Consider the following 27,000-nt stretch of genomic DNA (forward strand, 5'->3'; position numbering starts at 1 on the left):
TTCAATGGACGATCTACACTTGCGTGCATAGAAATCGGCCCAAGGCAAAATTTTAAAGTTAACTATATTTTTTAGAATCTATTTGTCAGATTAAGAAAAAATACATGCTGTTTGAAAGACAATTTCATATTCTTTGAAAAGAGTTTAGAGATATTAATTTGTATTTTGATTTCTTTGAATTAAAATTATTAAATTAATGCATGAAACAAATTATCGTTTTTTTATTACTATAAGAGGTATGTTATTATTTATTTATGGACAATTAACTAAACTAAATTTTCAATAATGGGTACGACCCCCTCTTGCTCTAACAACATCTCTCATACGATTTGGCATAGATTCGATCAAATTTGATATTGTTTCTTGCGGGATGTTAAGCCACTCTTCCTCTACTGCAACAATGAGCTCTGGGATAGAAGTTGGGGCTCTTCGTCTAGTACGAATTCTTCGTTTTAGCTCATCTCATAAATGTTCTATCGGGTTTAAGTCTGGACTGCATGCTGGCCATTCCATAACCGGAAATCCGACTTCTGAAATGTAATCGTGTACGATTCTTGATGTGTGTGCCTTCGCATTGTCATACATAACAGTGAATTCGTTTCCAATGTAGTCGACGTAAGGTACCACATGAACTGCTAAAATCTCCTCAATATACCTAGCACCAGTTAAACCTCCTCTCCCGTGTCGACGGTCGCCCGAACGGATGAAAACTGGGTCGGTTCGCGCAGTCATAAAAATTGCATCCCAGATCATGCAGGAACCACCTCCATATGCAATCCGCTCCTCAATGCAGCATTCTGTAAATCGCTCACCTGGCCTCCGGTACACTTTTCTTCATTGGTCGCTACCATAGAGGCATATCCTGGTCTCATCTGAGAATAAAACAGATTCCCATTGTTCTAGTGTCCAATTCAGATGTTCCAGTGCAAAACGCAGGCGTGCTTGACGATGAGCTGGGGTAAGGTTTGGACCAATTGCGGGTGTTTTAGGGGTCATGTTACTTTCCTTCAATCTTCGTCTTACTGTCCACTGACTAATAGTCACTCCTCGTGTTTCACGGAGCTATTGTTGCACCTGAATAGCATTAAGGCGCCGATTTCTTAACATTGTTGACACAATAAAGCGGTCATCACGATCCGTTGTATATCTCTTTCTACCAGTTTCAGATCGACTACGAAAGGATCGAGTCTCCTCATATCGTTCACACACTCTTCGAACCGCTCCGCGTGTCATATGTAGTTGCCGAGCTACAGCTCTCTGTTTAAGTCCATTTTCGATTAAAGCGATTACTTGGGCGGCTTTTTCCGGTCATGTATGCATTAAATTGAAACACTAATCAAACAATGAAAGACAACTAATCAAAGAATAAAAGAACAATGTGAAAATTTCGATTACAAAGGTAGTAATTGCAATATTTGACAAGTTTGTTATTCTTATTGTCACCACAACACCAATACCTTTTATTTGTTTATCCGTTGGTACGCATATAAACGATAAGTACCTTGAATAAATTTATGCTCATATTAAAGCATGTTAAATTGTCTTTGAAACAGCTCATATTTTTTACTTGCCATGATAAATAGATTCTAAAAGACACAGTTAAAACCAAAAGTTCACAGTGGGCCGATTTCTATGCACGTAAGTTTAGTTCAAAAACAACAAAAAATCAAGCTGGTTTAATGCGAGCCAACATAAAATGCTAACACTGTTCATATAACGAATTATAATAGCAGCTACTGAAAAGAGGAATAATACGAATAACCGCAGCGAAGGAACATGATAAATATTCAATTACGGACATGAAGCCCGGCGGCATTATGCGAGAATATCTCGAAATTGCGCGTCCAATTAACTATAATGGTATCTCGACAGGATATCAAACAGCCCTGCCAGCAAAAACGACGCTAAAGGCCCCAAATCCCCCAGACTATCGCCACCTTATAAAGCCATTAAATCAATTTTGTCGTTGGCACTGTTGGCAGAGTTTGCTCATGTCGGCAAACGATAGCACCAGCAGCAGCAGCGACGATGCCAAACGAGAATTAAATTAAACGAACTTGCTGACGGCAATTATCCACTCGATGTCCTGTTTTTCTAATCGGTTTTTGTGTTGTTTCTAACTAATTTACGATATCATTCTGACGAGACGTTACAGGCTATTCCTGGTTTTTAGAGCTCTGCAAGAGCACCATATAGAAAAAAACGCAAAAAAATTAATGAGCACTTATTACTTTATGACACAATTAACTTTATAGTCCTTTATGGTTTTAATTAAAAGAAGATACCGTCTTAAACCATCCAAAATGATTTTCAAAAACATACATATTACAAAAACTTTTTTTTTTCGTAAGAAATGCTTATTCGCACATTTCATGTTTTGTTGTGTCGAAAATTGACTGTAAATTGTTTTATTTTACGGGATTTGTCGTTTTGTTAACATTAAGATACAGAATATGTCTGGTGGTCACGCACGATTCCTAATGGCAGAGTGGCCTTCCCAAGGTAACTCAGAAAATAAAGAGACCAACGAGTTCCAACCCATAGAGTACACAGAATATACGAGTTCCTATAAACTTATCACAATAATTTACCTTAGGTAGATAACAATTTGTTTACTTGTTTTGATGTTTCCGGTATATTCTTTTTTGTTAAGATGCTTCTTATGGAAGTTTCAAACTTATAATACACGCAAAGATTTCTGAGAGATTGAGTCAACGATAGAGTAGTCCATTATCTCATTTCTTTTGAGGTTTACAAAAAAAAAATGTTCAATATAAAAGTTATAGGGAAGGTTAAAATACACGTTTTAAAATTATTATAGAATATACAGTGTGCTTCAAAAAGGTGTGGCGGATATAACATATATTTTTTAAATGCTACGCTCTATTTTTTATTTTATTTTTAGATTCTGTTTGCGTGGAGTGTTTTATGTATAATGTTATATACCTAAAATTAATAGTTCTTGCAATAAACTACTCAAAACAATTATCGCATATTTTCTAAAAAAAATATTAATTTGTAAAACAAGACACTTTGAATTCCCTGACTTACGATTTTAAATAGTATGAATACTGTGAAGGGAAATTATATACAATAAGCCTACACGCTCACCTGTAATTTTTAGTCGGCCGACTATTTAGTAGCAAAAGTGAAAACAATACATACTTAATTATGAAGTCGATCGGCCAACTATTTGATTGCATTTTATCATAAGGATATATTGGTTACGAATATGCAACTAAATAGTCGGCCGATTAAAAATTACATGTCCGTGCGTACCCTAATTATCCTAAAAAACTCACAAGAAAAAGGCAAAAAAATGCATGCTTCATTTAGAAATATGTACTAATTACTTTTATTCAAATTAATATAATTATTCAATATGCCATAATTGTTTTGAGTAGTGTATTTCAATTTGTTTAAAGAAATGTTCATTGTTGTTTCTGAAGTTGACAGTGTCATTTAAAATTTCGTAAGAGAGTTTAATAGAGATGAGGAAAAAGATATATGTAAAGATATTTGAGTTATATGCTACAGGGTGTTCAAAATATATTTATGAATTTCAACTATTTAAAATAATTAAGAAATCTCATTTTTTTTGTGGCGCACCCCATATTTTATCACTTTTTCTGAGAGATTTTACAAACTTTTATAAGGTATATACATACATCATTTACCTATTTTTAATAGTTTGCAATTTATTCCAATTTTCGTGACACACTCGTCATAATTAAGTTACAAAAGTATTTAAATAATTCCAATAAAATAGGATTTGGTAAAACTTCAACACTATAGGTTATTATTCGACTCTAGTCATACGAACTCGTCGATTACCGGAGCAATTAAAAGTTTCTTCTAGAACTGGGCGAAGAAAAAATGTACGCGCCGTAACGACATAAAATTGCAAAATGCACTAAAAAGATCAAATCGACGGATCCGCGACTATTTTCAGTCTCACCGTAAATAAATCGTTATAAATGGCCCGTGTAATGCCGCCAAACAGCAAAACACGTTGCTCGAATGGCCACGATAACGTTTAGAGCAGGGATGTCCAACGATATCGATATTTTCAAAATATCGATACATGTAAATATCGATATCGATATTTTTAAAACACGTTGCCACTAATATCATCCGAGTCGTAAATCTGGTGCACGAAATAAAAAGAAATAAACATCACAGATACATTCGTTTCAATATTTTTAAATTTCTATTACACGAAATTTGCATAGAAAATTCTTAGACGACAATTATAACATATATGATAAAGAACGAACTCAGTGTCACCAATGCTCACTGGTCGAATATTCAACCGCTTAGGTTAACTTTTCGCATCAATTCGGCCAACGTATAGATATGGTTGATTAAATGGCCAAAGCGAGCATAGAAATAAGCATAGCAAACAAACTGGGCGATGATACACTTCCACGCGACTGATTAGTTGGTTAAATTAAAGTGGTCGATTCAGCGACCATCAAGCTATAAAGGGTTAAATAAATCCGATGCATTTATACTCAAAACATAAATTTTAAAGGATCTCACGTAAGATTAGGGAAGGAAGTATTGATAAAAAAGGCCTCACAATTTATGTACGCTCCCAAAATATAACATTAGTCCGATATATGTCCAAATATTTACACCGTATAGTCAGATAAAAAATATCGAAAAAATACATATCGATATCATCCTTAAACTGAACATCCCTAGTTTATAATAAGAATGTTTCGCATGAACGGGCTTGGAATAAATAGATCGGCATATTTTTACCCTTTGCAAATTATCTTTGCACGTTCACCCTTCGCAGAATCAATTTTTTTACTCACCATTGTTTGCTAATGCGCAACTCACGCAGCTCAGCGTTAAAATCAGTATTTTCACGTCGATTCCCATTGCTGGTTCTTTGTCTTACTGCATTTGTACTTCTGAAAATACCACAAAAATATATTAGCCTTCAATATGTATAAATTGTTTCTTTTTTCTTGATTTTATTTTATTTTTTTATTTTTTTTTATTTTTTTTCTTTCTTTCTCCTACCCAAGAAGGAAAAAAAAATTGTATGGATTATGTATAAACATACCGGGTGCGTCTCAAAACTGGCTCCTGCTTGCGTTCTGATTGGCTACCTTCAAGAAAGACCTTGAAAGCGACCAATTGCAAATTGCAAGGCAAAAAGAACGCATTTCGCAATTCGTAAATCGCATTTCGCAAGTGCATGAACTGGGCTTTAGAGTACTATAACTTTAGGGAAATTGGAACAACTTTCGTTGCACCTCATCAATGACACCATGCGTCGTCTTATGGAGTTTGCTGGTGGTCGTGATGTGCAACGAAAGTTATTTTAATTTCCCTTTATATTTAATATAAAGTATGTTCTTTAAAATCAAAGAAGCGAATGCCATACATTACTAACATCTACAGATGCATGGGCAATACATTTATTTTTATTAGATTGTATTAACATAATTGTATTGTCTTTATTACTCATGCATCTGTAGATGTTAGTAATGTATGGCAATCGCTTCTTTGATTTTAAAGAACATAACATAGGTAAAAATTAAAAACAAATTAAAAATAATCATACAGAAAGTTCGAGACTTTTTGGTTTTACCTTATTAAGTAATTGTTATCAGGTAGTAATTGTTAATTTTGATGTTTAACTTGATATCATGTCATTCCTTTATTCTTTGTATTTTTTGCTTCCGACGACGGAAAGAGATAAACTTTCCGAAACGTTAAGCATTTTTTTGTTAGTTAGGCAAATTTGTATATCTGTAAATCTAACTTCTGACAAGTAGTGTCCGTTTAGGTTTAACGCAGAAGTGTTTACAAAAAATAACAATTTTATTTTGTAGATTTTTTTGCAGTGGCGAAATACATATTATATAGGATTTTTTTGAAAATATAAGGCTAGTATTTCACTATCAAATTTCTTTGTCAAAGATCTTTTATAAGAGATATTTGACATTGTTAATATACAATATCTTATAAAATCACATATATTACACTGTCAAATTCTTTGACGAAAAAAATCTTTGACAAAGAAATTTGATACTGTTGATACTGGCCTAAGATAAAAAACTTAAAACAGGTGCTATCCGACGGGATAAAATCGAAACCTTGACCCCGTTTTATCCAATAAAAAATTAAAGAAAGAAGTTAAAACCCCGTTACGCGGACTGGCAAAAATATTCGCCAATTTAAACGGACACGACGTTGATTTTTCTGCCGCAGTCGAACCGGACCAATGATATGCGGGCGCTCCTTTTTAATTTAACGGTAACTAGATATAAAATTGTTGTTTTCCCTTCCTTCTTGCCGAATTAATGTGCGACAATGCCGATTGTTTTGGTTGATAGGAGAAGGAGATGTGACACCGAATGACATGAATTCCGCAGATGTAACCGATACATCTTAAAAAAGTGTGCGAATTACAACAGGCTCGTACACCTACTACACCTGTGCTCCATCCGACTAGTTTCTTAGCTTGATTGTATTTGAAAAATAGGCTTACAGTTGAGGGTTGGAAAAAGACTGTACTTAAACTGCCGCTAAACGGTAGCTTACTAAAATGCCGTTAATAGGTATGACGTCGTTGATGTGACGCACTTGACGGCTTCTCGACACTGATAAAAAATATAAAAAACAAATATAAATTAGTAAAAATCAACCAACCCCACCAAATAGCCAACTAATCAACGAATTAACACCCTCCAAATAACCACGCTAACCAACCCGCCAAATAACTAAACCAATCCAACTAAAAAAAGTGAAACCAATGCAATAAGATCACGATATAAGCAAAAAAAAATATAAAAAAGTCTTGGTCGGCGTGAGATTTGAACCACGGACCATTCGCTTACGAAGCGATAGCCTCAGCCACTGACCCACATGTGCTCCTGCAGAATGCTTAAGGCTAGGCATTACTTTCCGCCGACATGAACGACGTCACAATATCTATTAACGGCATTTTAGTAGGCTACCGTTTAACGGCTGTTTAAGTACATCGTTGGAAAAATACACAGCGCGTTTGAGGTAGCGCTGAGCTTTGTGTCCCCATACTTGTCTGTCTAACTGTTTTACACTGCATTCGTATGTTATCTACAAATTTTCAACCTTCAGAAGACAGTTTGGAGGTGTAAATTAAAACTACACCTTTGCGCGCTTCTCAGCGCCAGGTGTCCCGGAACAGGAACTGCTGACTGTACCTTTGCCTTTTAACACTAAAATGCAACCAATTTTGAAAATATGAGCATTTAGTGGACTACTACTGCGTATTCCTGGAATCAGAATAAGTTCATTGGACACAATTTACCTCTATGCAAAAATGCTAAATAAAATTAATTTTTACTTTTGTGTATAGAGTGATTAACCAGAAATATATTTGCCCTGATTTTTCAGAATTCTACAAATGTTTTGTTTTGGGTTATACAAACATGTATGTATTAGAATAACTACATACAGATTGTTAACTGGACGGTTACTTATTGCGGAACAGAATGGTAACATTGCCTGCAGATGGAGCGGACTGTCCGCGACGGAGCGTCCGCACCTTCAAGCAAGTACCATGAGTTTATATGAACAATTTCACATGGTCGCGTATGCTCCGTCCAACGGCTATCTTGAAAAACGACGGACGGTCCGTCGCGGACGCTCCGCTCCATGTGAAAGCGCTGCAAGCTGCCGACTCGTCCCGTCACGTCGACTCTCGACGAGCAGGCCGAGGTTGCCATATTTCAACCATAAAGCTCTTGCCGCGAGTAATAAACAAATTAACAACCTGTATATTTGACATCGCAGTAAACATGTACCTGACACGGATCACTGTTTGACAAGTAGGCGACGTCAATCACGATTTACACCATTCTCATCTGGTTTTCAAAGCAAACCTGATCAGAATTTCAATTTTACTCGGAAGCGAGCATAGTTACACGACTCAAAATGATAAAGGATAAGCTGTATTTTTCATTGGCTAGCTATTTGATTTATTAGTTTATAAGTCTTGATTATACCAAAATTATAATCGATTGTCATTCCCCAGCCGTCTTAGACGCCGTTTTTCTTTCGATCAAATAGAATATCTGTCTTTTTCGTCATTGTCCATCAACCATTTCTATACTCATTTATTTTATAAAAATAATTATCTTAAGAGTCTATGACGCTGTACTGTTCGGGTTGCTCTCAGGGGTAGGGTAAAGCGGGTGTGTGGTCGAAGGAAATATATATTATATTTCAAAAATTTGCCTAAGGCTTAACCCGATTTTTCTTGTAAAGCCATACCCAAAATTCGAAATACACGTGCTTTGATTAAAGCCCCATACTCACACTTCGCTCCTTCCTCGCCTTACTTCCTCGCGTTACTTCCTCGCGTTCCTTCGTCCCTTCGCTTCCTTCCTTCGTCCATTCGATGCTTGGAAATTAGTCAGTTATGCAACAACACACCACAAAATATTTTTAATATAGCAGCTACATGTTTAATACGAAATATCTAGTGACCAATAAAATTTTTAAAAAATCCGAAAGGCGCATAATTTTTATTTTATAAAACTGCAATTCTTTGTCGTGTCAAAAATAAAAATTGAATTTTAATAGTATATTTTTTTTTAATAAATCCGAATATTTCAGTATCATGTACAAGGTGTATCAGTATGAATGTACAAGACGAGTCAACAATAGAGTAAAGTTTATTATGTAATTTATATCGAAAAAAAATGAAATATGACATACTAATTATTTGTCTTTGTTTGTCTTTGTAGCCTTCTTAGTTATTTCTTATTTCTTTCTTTTACTTTTTATTTTTTAATTAGTAGAAATTTTTGCATTTTTCGATAACCTTTGTATCTCGATTATCTTATAACTTATCTAAAAGGTGAAAAGGGTCAGTGATGGGCGGTGGGTAAGTACCCAATTTATAGATAAATAAAATCTGGGTATATATGTATATACCTGTAGATTTAGATCAACATCCTAATTTTAATAAAAGGAGTTTCCGACAACCGCATAAATACCCGGTATAATACCGGGAATAGAAATATACCAATATATAATATCTACAATATATATATGAGAAATATTGTAGATATACTCGTTTTCCTGATATTACTGGTCTTATATCGGGTATTTACTATGCGGTCGTTGGAAATACCTTTTATAAAATTAGACTGTTCATCTAAATGTACAGGTATATACCGGATACCCTAATTTTTTGTTTTGTTTTACCTATTGAGTACTTACCCACCGCCCGTGTCTCGTTTTTCAGGTAGAATGGCAGTGACGAAAGTGGTTCTTCGTTGGGAGCTGTCTATTTCGAAAAATGACTTAAACTTATGTTCTTTTTTTTAAACAGGACACTCTATATATTATTTTTTATTTTATTTGCCTTGTTATGAGCTTTCGAAAATTATAATATACTCTATATTTATATATTTAGGTACTGCTAAACTGCTAAACGGCTCTTATTTTATTTAATTTAATTTTACCAGATAATTTTGCTTTGCATCGTGATATTTTGATAAACTACACGGAAACTGAACTTGTGCTGCTTTTAAATAACATGCCAATAACCAACATTTTACGTCGAATAAATTAGTTGATTGTTTTGATTACCTAACTTAAACCGGCCGACTATGTAATAAAGTTAAATAATGCATTTTTACCCCGTTTATGAAAATAAGTATTTTAGAAAGCTCGTAACAAGAAAAATAATATAATATACAAAATATCGACATTTTCACATAGTAAATATATGATTTTTGGATGAAGGGACGCGAGGAAGGAACGAAGTGAAGTAGCGAAGTGTGAGTATGGGGCTTAAGGCTTGATTAAGGTTTGCAGAGCTTCAGCATTTGCCGTAAAATAGCGAGCAATTTGTTACAAAACCATATAAATTATGCATCACTGTAATCACAAAACTTCAATCTATTTCCGTATTGTGAGGGGATTTTAAATTATGTTTTTATTTTTGAGAAAATTTAGTCCAAACATAAGGAATATTTTGTTGATGTTTGACCATCAAAAGTTGTCTAAAAATGTGCTACAATACAGATATTTATCTTTAATTTCCTTCTTCATTTGTGTAAAAATATCTAGCCAGTTTTACATAAAGCGTTAAATGCCAAACGCTTATTTTGCTACTTTTTTGGACTAGTAGGTAAAAGGGACTCCTAAATCAACTGATGGTATATGAGCTTTAAACCGCTTTTTTCTCTTTCAGATGATGAATATATAAAATAATCCTGTCAAAGTTAATGACATATTTATTATTGCCACGGTACAAACACAATTACAAGACACCTGACACTGTACAGATCGCGCTTTGCATATAAATTAAACCCTGCTCGAAAACCCTCGCTGCCTGGTACCTTTATGACGTAATGACTGTGGTCGATTTTCTTCCGTTGGTATTTTACGACTTCGATGGCTATTTGTTAATTGAAGGCGTGGTTTGGGATACAGTACATAATTTTAGCCTGCGCGAATTTGAAGATTTATGGCTTTTTAAATCCAATTTCAATAACTCGTTTTTAAAAGTGTTTTTAATTTCCAGGTTGGCGATATAAATATGTAAAAAGGATGTTCAATTTTTAGATATCCAATATTGATAAAATGAAATAAGTAGTAATTCATGACGTGTTTAATTACTTTTTTCTGTTGAGAAAAGAGGTATTACTGGGTATTTCGCCACTTGAACCATAAATATAAAAAATCGGCGCCGAGCGGCACGTATAGCCGCCCATACTAAAATATGTTAGTAAAAAGTTGGTAGGCAATTCTTTTACTTTCAAAGTAAAGGAATTTTTTCATTTTTTTATCTCAAACACTGCGACTTTGACTGATTTTGATGCTATTACAAATTTTGTTGCAAATATTATTCCTAATCTTAAATTAAAAACCGCGTTTCGCTAGCTACTGTAATTTTGGAGTTTCGGTTTTTTTTTAATTTTAACCCCCTCCCATACCCCCTCACCAACCCACACCCCCACCAAAAACTAATGGCCAGACTCTCAGGTGCAGTATTTTTGTGCCAAAATTGGTTAAAATCGGTTTAGCGGTTTTTGAGTTATCGTGATACAGACGGACAGACAGACACCGTGAAAATATTTTGTATTTGATACAAAAACAATACAAAAACAATACAAATAACTCATTTTGAGTGAAATTAAAAAAAAATTTTGCCGATCTTCTAAAAATAACAAAATTACTTATACGGGGCGATCAGTGAAGTTCATTTGGTTAGCAATAAATTTCAGAAATACGAATATTTCTCGGCTGTTATCACTAGATTCAAAACCATAAAAAAGTTATTTAGGCTAAACTATTAGAGGGGTCACATCTGATCACTTTATAACTCTTTGTTGAAAAAAATGATAGAGACAAAGATGTTTTTAAATTGGTTGTTATACAATTATAAATATTTATTTAACAATTAGCCGTTCGATAAAAAAATATAGTACAATATTGCAAACGAATCTGATTGAACATCCTGTATATAACATACCCTAATAAGAATTCTAGCTAACGATTTAGTTTGATTATAGACTGGGGGCTAGCCTACATATGAGTGGAATTATTAAAATGCTTTTGTAACTGTGTGGCTTAGTTATGGTGAATCTAGAACTCAAAGCAAATTCAATATTTTAGTGGGAGTCATTTTTGAAATATATGCCGAGATATAATATCGAGTTTTAGTTTCACCCTATACAGGGTTGTTCACCACATACGACACGGAGTATTGTAGCTAAACGATTAGATTTTCAGAAATTGTAAGTTTTGGGTTCGTTGAAGGATTATTAGAGCTACAATTTAAAAATATTTTTACAAGATACAGAGTGTCCCAAATAAGTAAAAAATATTATACTTGTATTTTTTTAAATGGAACACCCTGTATATTATTCTATTTTTGGATTCTACGATTGAAATAAAGGTAAATTTGATTAAGGTTTATCACACTTAAACCTTACCGTTTTTGAAATATTTTCAATTTTATGAAATTGCAGTAAAAATTTTAAGGCTTCATTTCTCCAAAGGTATCAAAGTTTTTAATACTAAATATTTACTGAAGATTACTTATTGATTAGATATTGTGTTGCAATAATAAAAATTTTACCACCTTATACAGAGTGTCCAAAAATTTATATTAAATAATTCCTAGCTTTAAACGGCAATAACTTGTTCAATTTAAATGGAACACCCTATATAGTTTACGTGAATCAGATGCACAATGTAATTGTCTATCAAATTGTATTATACTATTTTTTACCCATCTCTTCAAGTTTTCGTAGAAAATGCATTTTCTTATCATTTAGACCTCATTTATCACTATACCCATGGAATATTGACATTTCAGATATTTTTAAAGCAACATATATGTACAAAATGTATTGCAAGGCCATTGGTATACAAAAAAAAACTATTTAAATCTTTGTGAAAGAGTATACCAATTAAATATACCTACCACCATTATTTCCGACCAAAAATTAGTTAATTACATACTTTTAAATTGTTTTAATTAATAAAGTATTCTAAATAAATGTGAATTTGGCTCAGAAATCAATATAATAATAAGTTATGAAAATGAACGTCTCTGTTTTTATAAACAAGCATTCATCAAAAAATTTAATAAAATTTATAAAGTGTTACTTTTTACCACACTGTCTAATACACACAAAATTGTGTTTTTTAGTATTTGGAGGAATTATTATTAATCAACGTAAACAGTCAATTAATGCAGTTTGAATACTGGGATCATATTAATTGGTCCTTTTTAACAAACAATATTTAAAGAGTTTTTTTTAATTTTTTAATGAAATAAGCGAACTATATCGACAATAGTAGTATCTGTACTCTTTGAAAATTTGTTACATCTTTAAAAATAATCTAAAATGTCAATATTTCGAAAAAAATGCATTTTCTACGAAAACTTGATGAAATGGGTAAAAAATGGTAAAATACAATTTGATAGACAATTACATTGTGCATCTGACTCACGTAAAATATATAGGGTGGTCTATTTAAATTAAACAAGTTATTGCCGTTTAAAGCTAGTAATTATTTAATATAAATTTTTGGACACTCTGTATAAGGTAGTAAAATTGTTATTATTGCAACACAATATCTGATCAATAAATAATCTTCAGTAAATATTTAGTATTAAAAACTTTGATACCTTTGATGATATTCAAAGAAATTTCTTAGGATTTACGACCAAAAAAATCAAAAAGATTTTCCTTAATTTAAGTAAGAACAATCTTTAGATTGAACAGGGTTTTTGACACGACACTGTCTCTTCAATGAACACCTCAGTAGAGTGAAGCTAAGAAACAACGGTGGATACAGATTCTGTGGGAAAAATGGGGAAACACCAGAACAACTCATCACTGAGTGCACCGAGACGACAAGCATTCTTGCCATAAACTTGGGTACGACTAAAATTGGAGATGGAGAACTAAGCTCTATAAAACAGTCTCAGATACTTGCTTTTGTCAAAGCCTTGAAACTGTATGATGAGTTATAACTCAAGAAATCACTCCTATACAATCCACAATCTAACCAAAAACTTGAACTTACTAATTTTTAAAAAATTTATATGAACCCGTCTTTCTTATTTTTAACAAGCATCACCAGCTGTATCATCTAATATATCGTTTCTACTTAAGCGCGTATTTTTCAGATAAAATCATTGGTTCACTCAAACTATTTCTTTAGCTCAAAGCAAATTAAAAACATGCTCATTCCCACGTAGCCACACTAAACATTTTACTACACTCTCAAATACCAGCACGTTTAATAAATATTACATATATTCAAATATTTAGATGAGCTAACCCACATATCTCGTTTTCTTTGTGATGTAAATACGTAAATAGGCATTCTGGATCAATGAAATCAATGGTTGTTTGCGATCTTGAAAAAATAGACCGTCCCAACGCGGGTCACGTCCGCGAAATGATACGTTCGTGCAAAAAATAAATACGCTCCGACGTAGATAGATATGACGTATGTTTCTTCTTTAACCCAAAATACGCGATTGGCATAAGAAATTTTGCGGCGCTGAACCATATGACCACCAGAATGATAAGAGTTTCTCAGATAGAGTTGTTTAACTTCATCCTGATGGTCAATTTTTTCAAAATTTATTTTTCTCGTTTATTTTTTTAAATGTATAATCACAGTTTGGTTGAAAGAAATGACGATCTTCATTGAGAGTGCAGAAATGCTATTAAAGTCTTTTATAAAAATAAAATGTTTCTTTTAGAAGAAACAAACTGTTAAAACATTATCATGTCTGTATTAACATTTTCCAGTTCTAAAACCAAAATAAACTGCGCTATCACATTCATTTACTTTTACTTAATACCCTCGCCTATCCTGTTTGCAGTGCCATTCAGTTTTTATCGTTTTCTCCCGTTTTTATAGTTTTTTCCGTCGGCTTTTATTGTTTCTCTAACGAGATTAAATCCGGACGATAGGCTGGCCAGCCCAGATCGCCAATCGCGATACCGGCCTCCTCTTCGCATATTCGCTTTTGTCGCGCCTTTTAGGTCAGTTAAACAATTTAACTCCGACTCTGTGGGTTTTCCCTAACATTGTTTTTCTTTTTGGAAGCGAAGAACGCATCGGTATTTGTCGGTGGTTTACTGGAATCATTCCTGAGAGAGACACGGGAGCCTAACGCCCCAATTTGCCGCCTAGAACCTAGAAGCTATATTTCATTCCATTTGTTAGAGTTAATGTTTCTCAAAGTAGTTTTTTACTACTTTTCTTGCGCTAATTGAAATAGTTATAAACATGGCTAACGCTACCTTTATAACTATTTTTTTCAAAAGATTAAGAAAGAAGTATAATGCTATCCATGTATTCTCGTATTGTAGCGTTTTTATAAAACATTACCACTGCGAACGGCAGCTTTTCATCGGAGAGCAGTCGTGGATAAGGTATTTCACTAGAGAGAAAACTAATCAATAACAATAAACAAAAAAATATAGATATTGGGCGCCAGGCATGTACAGAGAAAGAAAACACAGTTGTTTATTACTTAAAACTAGTGACTATATTCACTTATGATGTATCCTGATGGTAAATAGCATTGTACAATTTTAATAATTATTATAGTGGTTATATGTCGAGTAAAGCTATGTATGTAAATAATATTAAATATGTTCTTAACAATCTAACCACTAAACAGAGTCTGTACGATATTACTTAAGATGTACGTTATTGTTTAAGACTGAAAATATAGAAAATCTAAAGCATAAAAACTAGAACGTAAATCTACACTTAGCTGTTCTTTATGTAATCTTGCTTCAAACAGTAACAGCGTGAGGTGGGCTCGCATCTCTGTACTGTCTGTCGGCGATCCTGTTGGCCAAAACAATAAAAGGGGCCAGAATGAGGACACCATGAATCAATACAGCCGTAGCTACTGACTAGGCTTAGAAATGGGAGCGAAGCAGCATGGGGCTTACGCTGTATCCATACTGTGGCAATATGGGGACACTACCCGTACCTTGGAACACTACTAGGACCTTGGATAATGTCCGTAACTTGGACCATAACCTTGGACACAGTCCGTCCATAAGATAACGGTACAGAGGAACACTACCCGTACCTTGGAACACTACTAGGACCTTGGATAATGCCCGTACCTTGGAATCAATACATAGATATGGGACACCTGCCCATACCTTGTAAATAGTCTGTCCATAAGACTCTAAAAATACGAAACACTTTTGACTCTAATACGAAACACAAGACTCTAAAAAACCAAACAAGGTCTAATAAACAAAATAAACCTACCTCGAAACACTTCCGAGGGCTCAATAATAAACAAAAGAACTGTCCTTTCTTCCATTTAACATTCTGGAGGACAACAGCAAAAGTACACCAACGTGTCAGCAAAATACAAATACGAGTTAAGGTGGGTCAATCCAAAACTCTACCCGAAAAATATGCAGTAATAATATCGAATCTAAAAGGATAATATTTCATCTTTACCTGTTGCTTTGAAATAGCAGCTGATTCAAATTATACAGCAAGATTTAAATAATCACCATTTCTAAAAGCCCGGATGGTTAGGTTAGGCTACCGAGCGCTAAAAGCAAAAGTGAGTCCACAGCACAGAGAGTTGACAGAAGCGATGTTGATGTTGCCTCCACAGAGCGATAACAGGGTTGTGTCAAACGATAACAGGGTTGTGGACTAGAGAACGTAAAAATTACGCCAAGCGCGCCAAATAAATTGTCAGGCCTGAACGATACGGAATCCGATGACGATACGCCAGACATCATATAAATCATATATAAAAAGTACATGTAACGAACTAAAAACGTTACAGTATTACAGATGAAATCAACATCGAAGTTTGTAGATATGCTCCTTCTATAAACTTTTTATTCAAAGATTCAAATTATCTTTGTTAAAATTTAAACATAATCTAAGTATCAAACTATAAAAATTAAAAGCATATGCCACGTGTATACTTCAAAATATTAACGATTTTTCCATGTATAGATAATAATTATTGGTTTTAGAGCTTTAAATTTTATAGCTATTTAATCTATATCTATTTAGCATATCTGTTAATTTGAAAATAAAAATATCTAAGTGTATAACGCGTTACGTCTTGCTCCCACGTGACATTCCGCTTCTTTGTTCAATTTCGAAGTCCTAGAAGAATTTATTTAACATAATCTGAAATTTTACGAGCATTTTATGTTAATTCATCTAAATGGCTTTCTAGGTTATCGCCGCGTCTCGATATACATACATAAAATAGACATAATGTTCGCAAATAGTTCACTGGACTTTCAGCTTAACGGTTATTTTTTTTCCTTTGGCTATACGTAGTCAAATGTGGTTTTCCCTAATCAAAAACTTTAAAAATGGCATAAATACACGGTGTTCTATATGTATATGAATGTACAGGGTGTCCCATTTTAGTTGAAATCATACGGTATCTCCGTTATTCGTGAAGATAGAAGGGTGCGGCTTGCACAAACCTGTGCTACTTTTTTGTCAAACGGAAGATGCCGTAAACAAAATGTTCATAGCCCTCTTGGTTTCTGAGCTACAGGGTATTTTTGAAAATTTTGCAATTTGGGACACCCCCTATGTATCTCTGTTATTATTAAAGGTATCGAGAAGACGAAAATTGTTTATTGTAGAACTTTTTATGTAGAATACAGTGGCGTAGTTTGTTATTCTATGAAAAGAATATTTTTGAAGATATGAATTAAAGTTATGTTTTTTTTTAATGGAACACCCTATATATTTATAAATTATTTGATTTGTCTGATCACTTTATATTTATTTTCACTATTTACTGCAATATTTAAAAAAATATATTAAAAGATCTTATTTATTAGTAGGCCATGATAGATAATAAAAGAAACTAAAGAATTATTAAAGGTATATATATATACTATCTGTCTCTACTTTTATTTTGAGGGCCACTAACCTACCGCTATTATTTGTAAATTTTGGAAACTATCGTATCGGAATTTTTAAATATTTTTTTAGCTAATTTACGTGAAATATACTTTCAGCAAGACTCCTCACAACTTAACTTACAATCAAAAAAATTGGAATTTTGTTAAATTATTATTTCTCAAATCAATGAATTGGAACCAATGGACCCATATGATGGCCTCACACTTTTGTTGCAAATAATATTTGCAACAAAAGTGTGTTGCAAATATTATTCCTAATCTTAAATTGAAAACCGCGATTCGCTAGCTTCTGTAATTTTGGAGTTACGATTTTTTAAAATTTTTAACCCCCTCCCATACCCCCTTACCAACCCCCCACCCCCACCAAAAACTAATGGCCAGATTCTCGGGTGCCACAGTATTTTTATGACAAATTTGGTTAAAATCGGTTTAGCGGTTTTTGAGCTATCGTGTTACAGACAGACGGACAGACAGACAGACAAACACCATGAAAATATTTTGTATTTAGGTCATTTATGATCCAAATAACTCATTTTGAGTGAAATTATTTTTTTTTGCCGATCTTAATAGCCGCTAAAAAGTCAAGTTTCCTCTATATCAATCATCTTTATAACTCTTATCGTTTCTGGTGATTTCCATTCTGTTCGTTCATATCTAGGACACACTGTATCTGAAAATGTTACACTAAATATTTATGTAAAAATATAAATGTGCTCTTAATTACGAATCGTTACGTTGACAATTTATTTCATTCATTATTCATAAAAGAGATTACTACTGTTTACTCTAACATGTGGGTACTATTTTACTATGATATTTACACAGCAAACACTTGACGAAGGTCAAACAAAGTACCACACTCATTCTTCTTCGTTTTCTGTTGTCTTATGCCGTAACTCGGAACAATGACTCGATGAATCATTCTTTCCTTTATTTTTTCCTCCTTTTCGTCCTTGTTTGTTGTCTATTTTTATACCATTTCTATATATTTATTTTCGATGTTTTCTAACTTGTTGGAATTAACGAGATTGTTTCGACAAACAGCCTTGGGGACGGGCAGATTATTAATAGAGAGTACGATGCCACTTGAACTTGCTTTTAGTGTTCGAGGTTGGGTTGCCTTATTTGGTGAAAAAGAGAGTAGGATTTAGGATTACGAGTTTATTTACCAGAATTACAAGTTTTTCTGATACCTAGAATATTATTCTTTCCAAATTTCTATTTGTTTATGTTTATTTTGCGTAAAGAAATTAAAAATTATACAGGATGTCAAAAAAATAGAGTTTCTGACTTTGGTGGGTGATTATACAGATAAAAATAAAACAAAAAATTGAATTTAAAATTTTCTGAAATAGAATTTTTTAATTTTAAGCAAGTTTAAGAGAAACAATATTGTCGGTTTTACTATGCGCTGGTCATATATATTTAATAGATTCTTTTCTACAGAGTCTATTTAATATGCAAAAACACATCTAAATGGAGACACTAATACGTTGCATTAACTGAACGTGATTCTTAAATGAACAAATAACGATGCTTTGGTATTTTAATTTACCTTTAACTATATAATGACCGATTTGATTGAACTTAAAAATGCTTCTTTGAGAAGAGAGTTTAAGATAAGACTTGTGGAGTTTTGTTATGTTTAATTTTTGAATGTTTAAGTTTATATTTAACAGTTAAGTAAATATGGTCACAGATTATACAGATTATGAACTTTGTTTTTTCTTTATTGTTTTTCGTGGTTCCAATTTTCGGAATCGGGCACTAGTTAGGTTACTAGTTTGCGCACATAGCACGCCCACTTATGGCCTCTAAAATTGTGCACAGCGCCTGACCGGCACAGTTATTAGAGAGATATCGGAAAACCGAATAGCGTCATGCAGTATTTACGCGTACCTTATCATGGTTACGACACGGTTACGATATGCGCGAGTCAATTTTTAACGCAACACCCGCTAACAACGTTACCGCCTGACGTAATTTGCGGATCAATTACGCTATTTCTAAATAACGTTTAAAAATTGCTTAAATGGGCATGTGCGGGTATTTGATAACCGGGGCCGGCCGGCGAGATCTTTTATTTTAGGTTATGTTTGAATTGTTTTAAATTATTACTTTAGTTTTATTAGGTAATTTGATATTTAAGCAGCTGGGATTAGTTTTAATTAAATAAATATGGCCCAAAATATGGATTCCACCTCTTCCAATATTAAAGAACCTATAAAGAGGCTTAGGTTTACAGCAGATGACGACTTAGCCCTTCTAAAAGAATTTGTTGCTTGTTGCCCTAAACCCACTGGCAGACGTTGTACAACAAAGCACTGGAAATAAGCACTTTAGCCCTTTAGTTATAAAATACCTAGTAAACAAAACAATTTCAAAGTTAGGTTAAGTTTAAATAGCGGACGCGACGCGAACAGAATTATTTCCGATCCGATAACTATAAATGAAGAGAATTAATACCACCTCACGTAAAGGCCTTATTAACGTCCATGCACGCTATTCGGTTTAGCGATATCTCTCTATTACGCTGTTTATTGTTATTTTACGCGAGTTTATTTTTGCGCACAGGAAATTTGACTCGTTTGCACATCGTCATAAAAAACAATTTTCGTACCACGAATTACAAGATTTTTATCTGTATACTTATAGGATACCTAATCTGTGATATGGTAGACTTTACTTTAATTAAAACGTTTTATTTTTTGGTGTTCTATGTACATATATGAAAACACTTATGATTCACAAAGAAAAGATTCCATACATATGTATGTTAGATAAAGTTGTCAAAATGAATACAACTATTGAATTAATAAAATATTTTAAATCTTATAATATATAAGGAATGTAGAATAATAAGTAGGTCGTCTACCTTACAACCGAGAAAAACAGGAAAAATCCGCCATACGCAAAACTTTAAGCTGAAAATTATGCGTCAGTATTTTCAGAATAAAAATCGACCATAGTTCGTGGATTTGAGTTATTCTTTGCTTGCAGCATGGAACAACAAATGGTCAAGGTTCAATGGTCAGGTCCTCACAATAGGAATTGACCTCAAATCCAAGGAGGCACTAGAGAAAGAGGGACATATCCTCTATTATAGATACGGGACAACACCGGTTTCTAAGGAGAGACCAAGTTAAAGATGTGGAGAAAATGAAGACAGAACCGCCAGCCTCCACCTCACGGGTTCCTCAGCCGGAGGCAAGCTCCTCGACTGTGAAGGGCGGCATGGAGGGTCAAACTCCAACCGTGGAAGGGTGTGTACACTCGGAGGAAGAACTGTTGTCAGTAGAGATGGGCAAAAGTAACCGGTTTTTTGAATAACCGGTATTTTCCTCTAAAATAACCGGTTATTTAAAGGTAGTTTTTTTTTCACCAGTTAACCTAATAACCTTGCATTACGTTCAATAACCTATAGCCGGTTATTTTTAAAAAATCGTACTTGTTTAAAACAAGTAACAATTAAATATTAGCTGTTTGAATCGTAAATTTCGAAGAAGCGAACGGCACGGATCTTCCAGATATTACGACGATAACGGGAGATTCCGCTCCCGCTCCCAAAACGAAAATATATGACATCAAACATCAAATGTCAAAATTAAATCAGGCATCAGGCGAACCCTGATGATAATAATCAAAACAACGGCCGAATGGCCCTGACAGGTCAGGCCGTAAAACAAAGTACTAAGGGCATAGAGAAAGTTAATAGTTTAGAGAGTGGTGAATCGCGTGGTAAAATGTTGGGAGATTGCGCTTTTAGCGCCCTCTACTTGGCTACAGGTACGAACTATGAAAGAGCGGGAGATCTAAATTATTATTATACTTATTATTTTTAAGGCAATTAAAACTAAGGTGATATAAATGGAGATACCTACTCAAATTTTATATTATCATGATACTAAAGGATATAAATACAGCATTTATAATCCTTTTACACCTTTTTATTCAAAGTCTTACACGCTAATATAAAATTTGACTATCTCCATTTATTTCACTATTTTTGGTTAAGGGCACTCTTAATTTTAATTTTCCTTTTTTTATGGGAAAACGATTAAATGGGAAGAATTGAATGGGAATGGAAAGAATGACCAATTATTGTATTTTGTATTAATTTATAATACCCCTATTCTACTAAATATTGCTACATTGTACTTACAGTTAAATAGCTACATTGTACTAGTTATATACATATTTACAGTTTTATGATGGCTATTATTTCTTTTCATCGTGCTATCAATTGATTCGCTCCGACTTGAGTACTATACCTCGAGATGGCTCCAGGAATTATTTACCTTTACAGGCCTAGAATATGAAGATTCACAGTAGAATTTTTGGTTTTACTGCCTATTAGAAACAAACCTACCCCCTACATCAAGGGACATACAATTATGCCTTGTTCTCGGCCATGATATTCCTTCCATTCTATATCCAACATCCAACTTAGCAGACCTTCTGGTTTACAACAGGGCCTAGACTGGTCGGATGATATTTTAACAGAATAGCCCTTGATATCTCTTTCACACTTTCATTTAATAATTAAATAGGAGGCCTGGATGGTATAATTTCTAGAAAGAATAGCCAGTGAAATAAAAACTTAGGCATGGACATTACCTTTCTTACCTTTGTCTGCTATTTTTTAATAAAAAACAACTGTTTAGTTTGCAGAAAAATAAAATTAACAATCAAAAATTTCTTAAAAAATGATCAAACCTTGTACTACGCCGCGTGCCGCTTTTTGAACAAACAACAAACAAAAGAATGAGGTTAGCGGCGTTGCCAATGTCAATTTTCTAAACTACCCAAAAATCTAAATTAAATTCGCCAATTTGGGGAGAAAAATGTCCCGATTCACCAAAAATTCCCCATATGATTATTTTAACAAAAAAAATAATTTTAATAAAAATACAATATTTATTATATATGTTAGAGAGATTAAACTGTAAATTACCTCCTTGTTTTTTAATCCCTTCCCTAGTAGTCATTAAATAATTTGAGGTCACTAAATTTTCTTTCAACTGAAGCATTTGCAAAGGGAAGCACAAGTAAAAAGCAGATTATAATTTTTAAGTTGGGAAAGATATATCGTCCCGCTCCGTTTTTAAAGCTAAAAATTTTACGCCATTTTCAATCAGCAATAAAATGTTGAAACTCCCCTTATTTTCGCCCGCTATTGCTAAAATCCCCACAAAACTCCCAATCGGCTCCGGATTCCCCAAAATTTGGGGAATTCCCCACAAATTGGCAACGCTGGAGGTTAGCGTGTTCTTTCTGAATATGCTAAGACTAACGGACTAGTGTCGAAACACAGATATCTAGATGGACGTATTTCGGCACTTGCGTCGATGCGCTACAAGTACATTTGCCTGCGCGTCGTATGTCTTCTGGCAGTCTTTTAATTTTTCTGTTTGTCTATGACTAAGGGCATAGACTACTACTAGCCACCAGCTAGCCAAGTGATACGAACCTAACTTCAAATAGATTCTCTAAATTCTATATTTAAATTTTAACCGACTTTAACGGATTTTCAACGGTTCTTCAAAAGTTTTTCATGGTTTCGCCCAGTTTCACCCACGTTTCACCGTAAATATATTTTATTTGTAGTTTGAAGTCTCTCTTGAAGCTTAGACTAAAGAATACAAAATTGAAGTTCAAATAATGAATGAAGTTAATCTTTCTTTATCTATTCATTCAGTCTCCTTATTTTTCTTTGGTATTTGATTAAAATAACTTGGTTGTAGATTGTAGAACTTGTGAGTTGTGTGGTTTATTTGAACGTTAAGTAATTACTAGTTTTAATATCATATCCATGTCTACACAAAAAAGTGAGGTTAGCATTTTTATTTAAATTCATTTTGTACATATACATACTTACATTGCTACAATCTCTATTTAATCATGCGATTTAACTAAGGTTATTATCTAAATTTGAAGTAGACCTATGGAGTGTAGAGGTAAGTAAACCTATAGGAGAACTAAATATTTAGTTTTGCTAGGTTAGGTTATTTGGATAACCGGTTAATTTGTGTCGGTTAATTTTGTCAAGTTATTATTTTTTAAAGATAATTCCGGTTAACCTATAACCGGTTTTTTACCAATAACCGCCCATCTCTAGTTGTCAGAGGAGGATGGGAAATACCCTGTCCTGTTAAGGTCGCAGTGATTACCCCCCTCCCCTCTTACTCATTCTACATTCTAGAGCAACAAAGCAGCATTTCCATCATTACGTTTCAACATTCTTAGTCGATTTTGTACTAAAAATAAATATTTAATATAAAATTTCGCATTATTTATCGCCACACCCTCCAGGGTGAGACTCAAATAAGTGCAAATATTTTCAGCGCTGATAGACTTACCATTTTTCAAGTAAGTCCAAAGCAGAGTTATTTTACGTTAAAAATAAAAAAAAAATGATTTTGTGCCTAAATTTTCCGAACCACTGGATTTCTTCTAGTTTTCATTTGGATTTTCCAACTAAATTAAATTCTTAAAGCATTTGCTCGGGCACAAGTAAATTGTGTCTAGACAAGAGTGAAATACTAATTAACAATCGGCAACAATAAAAACAACAAAAATGAACATTACTAATTAATATGGAAGCCATACTCTCCAAAAATATTTTTCATACCAAAGAAAAATGCACAATGCTTCGATTTTTATTATGCATATTTAATTCTTTTTTTTAATTTTGCTGTTGATTACTTTAATGTAAATTTCTTTTGGTGGGTCTAGTCTTGAAAAAAATAGCTAATTTAAATTCGATCATTCTTTAATTAATTCTAGTTATTCCAAAAAGAAAGAAGGAAAACTAAATGTCGATTTGTAGCAAACAGTTTTTATGCAAATTTTTTGTTGGAACAGTTTTTTATGCAAAACCTGTTGGAGATTGATTCAGAAGCAAATATGGAAGCGGTTGTTAAAAAAAAATTTAGAAAAAAAATAAAGAAAGTCAGAAAAAATTGTGCTGAAGGAGTTTGGTTCGTTTGGTTTGTATAAAACAGACATTTCTAATATTCCAAAACAGTTAGAGAATCAGACAATAGAGAGTCAACAGTAAATTCCGGTATATGTCGATATCGTTGATAATTCGATATTTCCGGTATCGATACTTCTTTTAAATATCGACATCACTATATTAAAGTAGCCAAATTATCGCCATTGAGATTTATTTCGCTGTTCGGCCAAAATAAGAGTCACGAGCTGCAGGTTTAATGAGAGAGGCGGTAAAATATAAACAAGAAGGAAAAAGAAAATAAAAGAGAAGTAAATATCGGTTTCAGTGTGTTGGGTGACTTTTTTTGCTTTTTTTGGAAGACATCAAAAGGTCGTTAACTCTGCGATGACATCACTGAGGTCGAGCGGATAATCTTGGATCGATCGAATAGGTTTTTGGTGATATTCCTTCCGCATGCCGAAGAAGGTCACCGATTTTTAGTAAAAAACAGGTTTTTCGACAAAGCAGATGTAATAATGAATTTTCTCAAAATAATAGAATAAGTAATTTATAAAATTGTTGATACTAAAATAATTTCGGAATGCCATTATTCTTATTGTTTTCAATTTAAACCGCGGTTTCGTCAGATGTATCACTGGCTTTAATTGTAGTTAAACGTGCTTCTTTTAATTGGCTGTCTAAGAAATATAATAAATAGCTAAAAAAAATTGAGTGTTCATTAAACGTCAGATAAATTATTATTAAACTAGCTTATTCCGGCAACTATGTTGGCGTTACTCGACGAATCATTCATGTATTGATTTAAATAATTGTTTAACTCTTTATAGCTAGAGCTAGTACTTTATAACTAGCACTATTTAAACTATGTTTTTAAGGTGAATATATATATTCTTTAGAAAATATATCGACATAAAAGTATAGATATACACGGAGACCAAGAGAGACCGAAAAGAATAGAGTGGATAAGACAAAATATCCAGGTAATAGATGCCATTCACAGAGTCCAATCCCTCAAAATGCAATGGGCAGGACACCTGGCAAGAAGAACAGACATTAGATGGACCACAAGAATTACAGCATGGTACCAACGAGGAATTAAGAGACTGAGAGGAAGACCTAACACCTGAGGTGGGACCATGATATTAGGATATTAGCAAGGATAACTTAGGCTCGCATAGCCAATAATAGACAACAATGGGACCAAGTACCAAGAGATTGGAGGCTACACCATGATTGAAAATGGTTGAATAACCTGCAAATTATGATACACGAAAATATCGATATATTTTATACATCCCTACTTCAATTTGACCCCAGGAGCGTAATGGACCTTGATGGCGATAATTCGGCTACTTTATTATTAACCAGAAACGTTTCCTGCCGATTAAAGGCCCGAAAATAAAAGAAAAACCGGTCGACGAAGTCGTAATGAAATGCGACGTAATTTTGCAGGTAACTGTTATCTAACTGACAATAAGGAATTTGCGTCTAAAAGAATCCGAAACTCTCAGTAACAGAAGATGGAGAAAAATCTTAATTTGACAATAATTTCTCACACAAAATACCACGTAAATGTGAGAAATTGTATATTGGACTAGCGTGTACCAGCGACTTCGTTCGCGTCGAATTAATCATTTGTAATGGTGATGATAAAGCAAAGCAAGAATTTCCATTAACATGCAAACTGGATAAAATTTTCTCACATTTATGTCAGCAGGAGGAAAAAAGAATATGGCGATATATAACTTGGTAATATTTGAGGGGTAGTTTCATCTCGTTGGAATTTGACTTTCGAAAAATCCGTTTGCCAAAAATAAGCTTTTTACGTCAAGCAGTTTAAGCAGAATCGTGGTTAAGAAATTACCCAACTTTTTGGAACACCCTGTATGATTTTTTAAAAAATTTCACAATATATAAAAAAACAAATAAATTATGCTTGTCCAAGCGTTTTCCCGAAAGACTAACCGTTTTTTAAATAACAAATATTGTAATATTTGAGAGGCGTTTTCACCCTCTTGGAATTTGAGAATCGAGAAACCCCTCTTTATTGAACCTCTACACCCCACAGTCAATCCGTTTGGCAAAAATCAGCTTTAAACGTCAAGCAGTTTAAGCAGAATCGTGATTACTCAATGGTCATGTTTTATGAACCACCCTGTATAAATTTATAAAAAACCTTAAAATATGTAAAACAACAAAATAAAATATACGTGTTTAAGAGTTTTTCCGAAAAACTCACCGGTTTTTAGATAAAAAATATTTTAATATTTGAGGGATAGTTTCAACCCCTCAGAATTCGAGTTTCGAAAAATCCCTTCTTATCAAACCTCTACACCCTAAAGTCAATCTGTTTTCCAAAAATCAGCTTTTTACGTCAAGCGCTTTAAGCAGGATCGTGATTAATCAATGACCAGATTTTTTTAAACACCCTGTATACATTTTGAAAAAATCTTAAAATATGTAAAAAACAAAATAAAATATACGTGTTTAAGCGTTTTTTAAGAAACTTGCCCGTTTTTTAAATAAAAAATATTGTAATATTTGAGGGGTGGTTTTACCCTCTTAGAACTGGAATTTCGAAAAATCCCTTCTTATCGA

The 27,000-nt window shown here is 33.5% G+C and overlaps 1 protein-coding gene across 15 annotated transcripts in view; it reads right to left on the minus strand.

Moving 5' to 3' along the window:
* The window catches only part of LOC115884269 (hornerin-like), a 68,832-nt gene that overhangs the window by 26,779 nt on the left and 15,053 nt on the right, over positions 1–27,000 (minus strand). For all 15 annotated transcript variants that reach the window (XM_030902792.1, XM_030902797.1, XM_030902788.1 and 12 more), the window contains exon 2: positions 4,824–4,922. In XM_030902792.1, coding sequence (XP_030758652.1) covers positions 4,824–4,890 — 67 coding nt within the window. In that variant the 5' untranslated portion in view covers positions 4,891–4,922. The remainder of the gene's footprint in view (positions 1–4,823; positions 4,923–27,000) is intronic.

Source organism: Sitophilus oryzae, unplaced genomic scaffold (assembly GCF_002938485.1).
Source record: "Sitophilus oryzae breed Bouriz unplaced genomic scaffold, Soryzae_2.0 scaffold_227_pilon_pilon, whole genome shotgun sequence".
Classification (NCBI taxonomy): Eukaryota; Metazoa; Arthropoda; class Insecta; order Coleoptera; family Curculionidae; genus Sitophilus; species Sitophilus oryzae.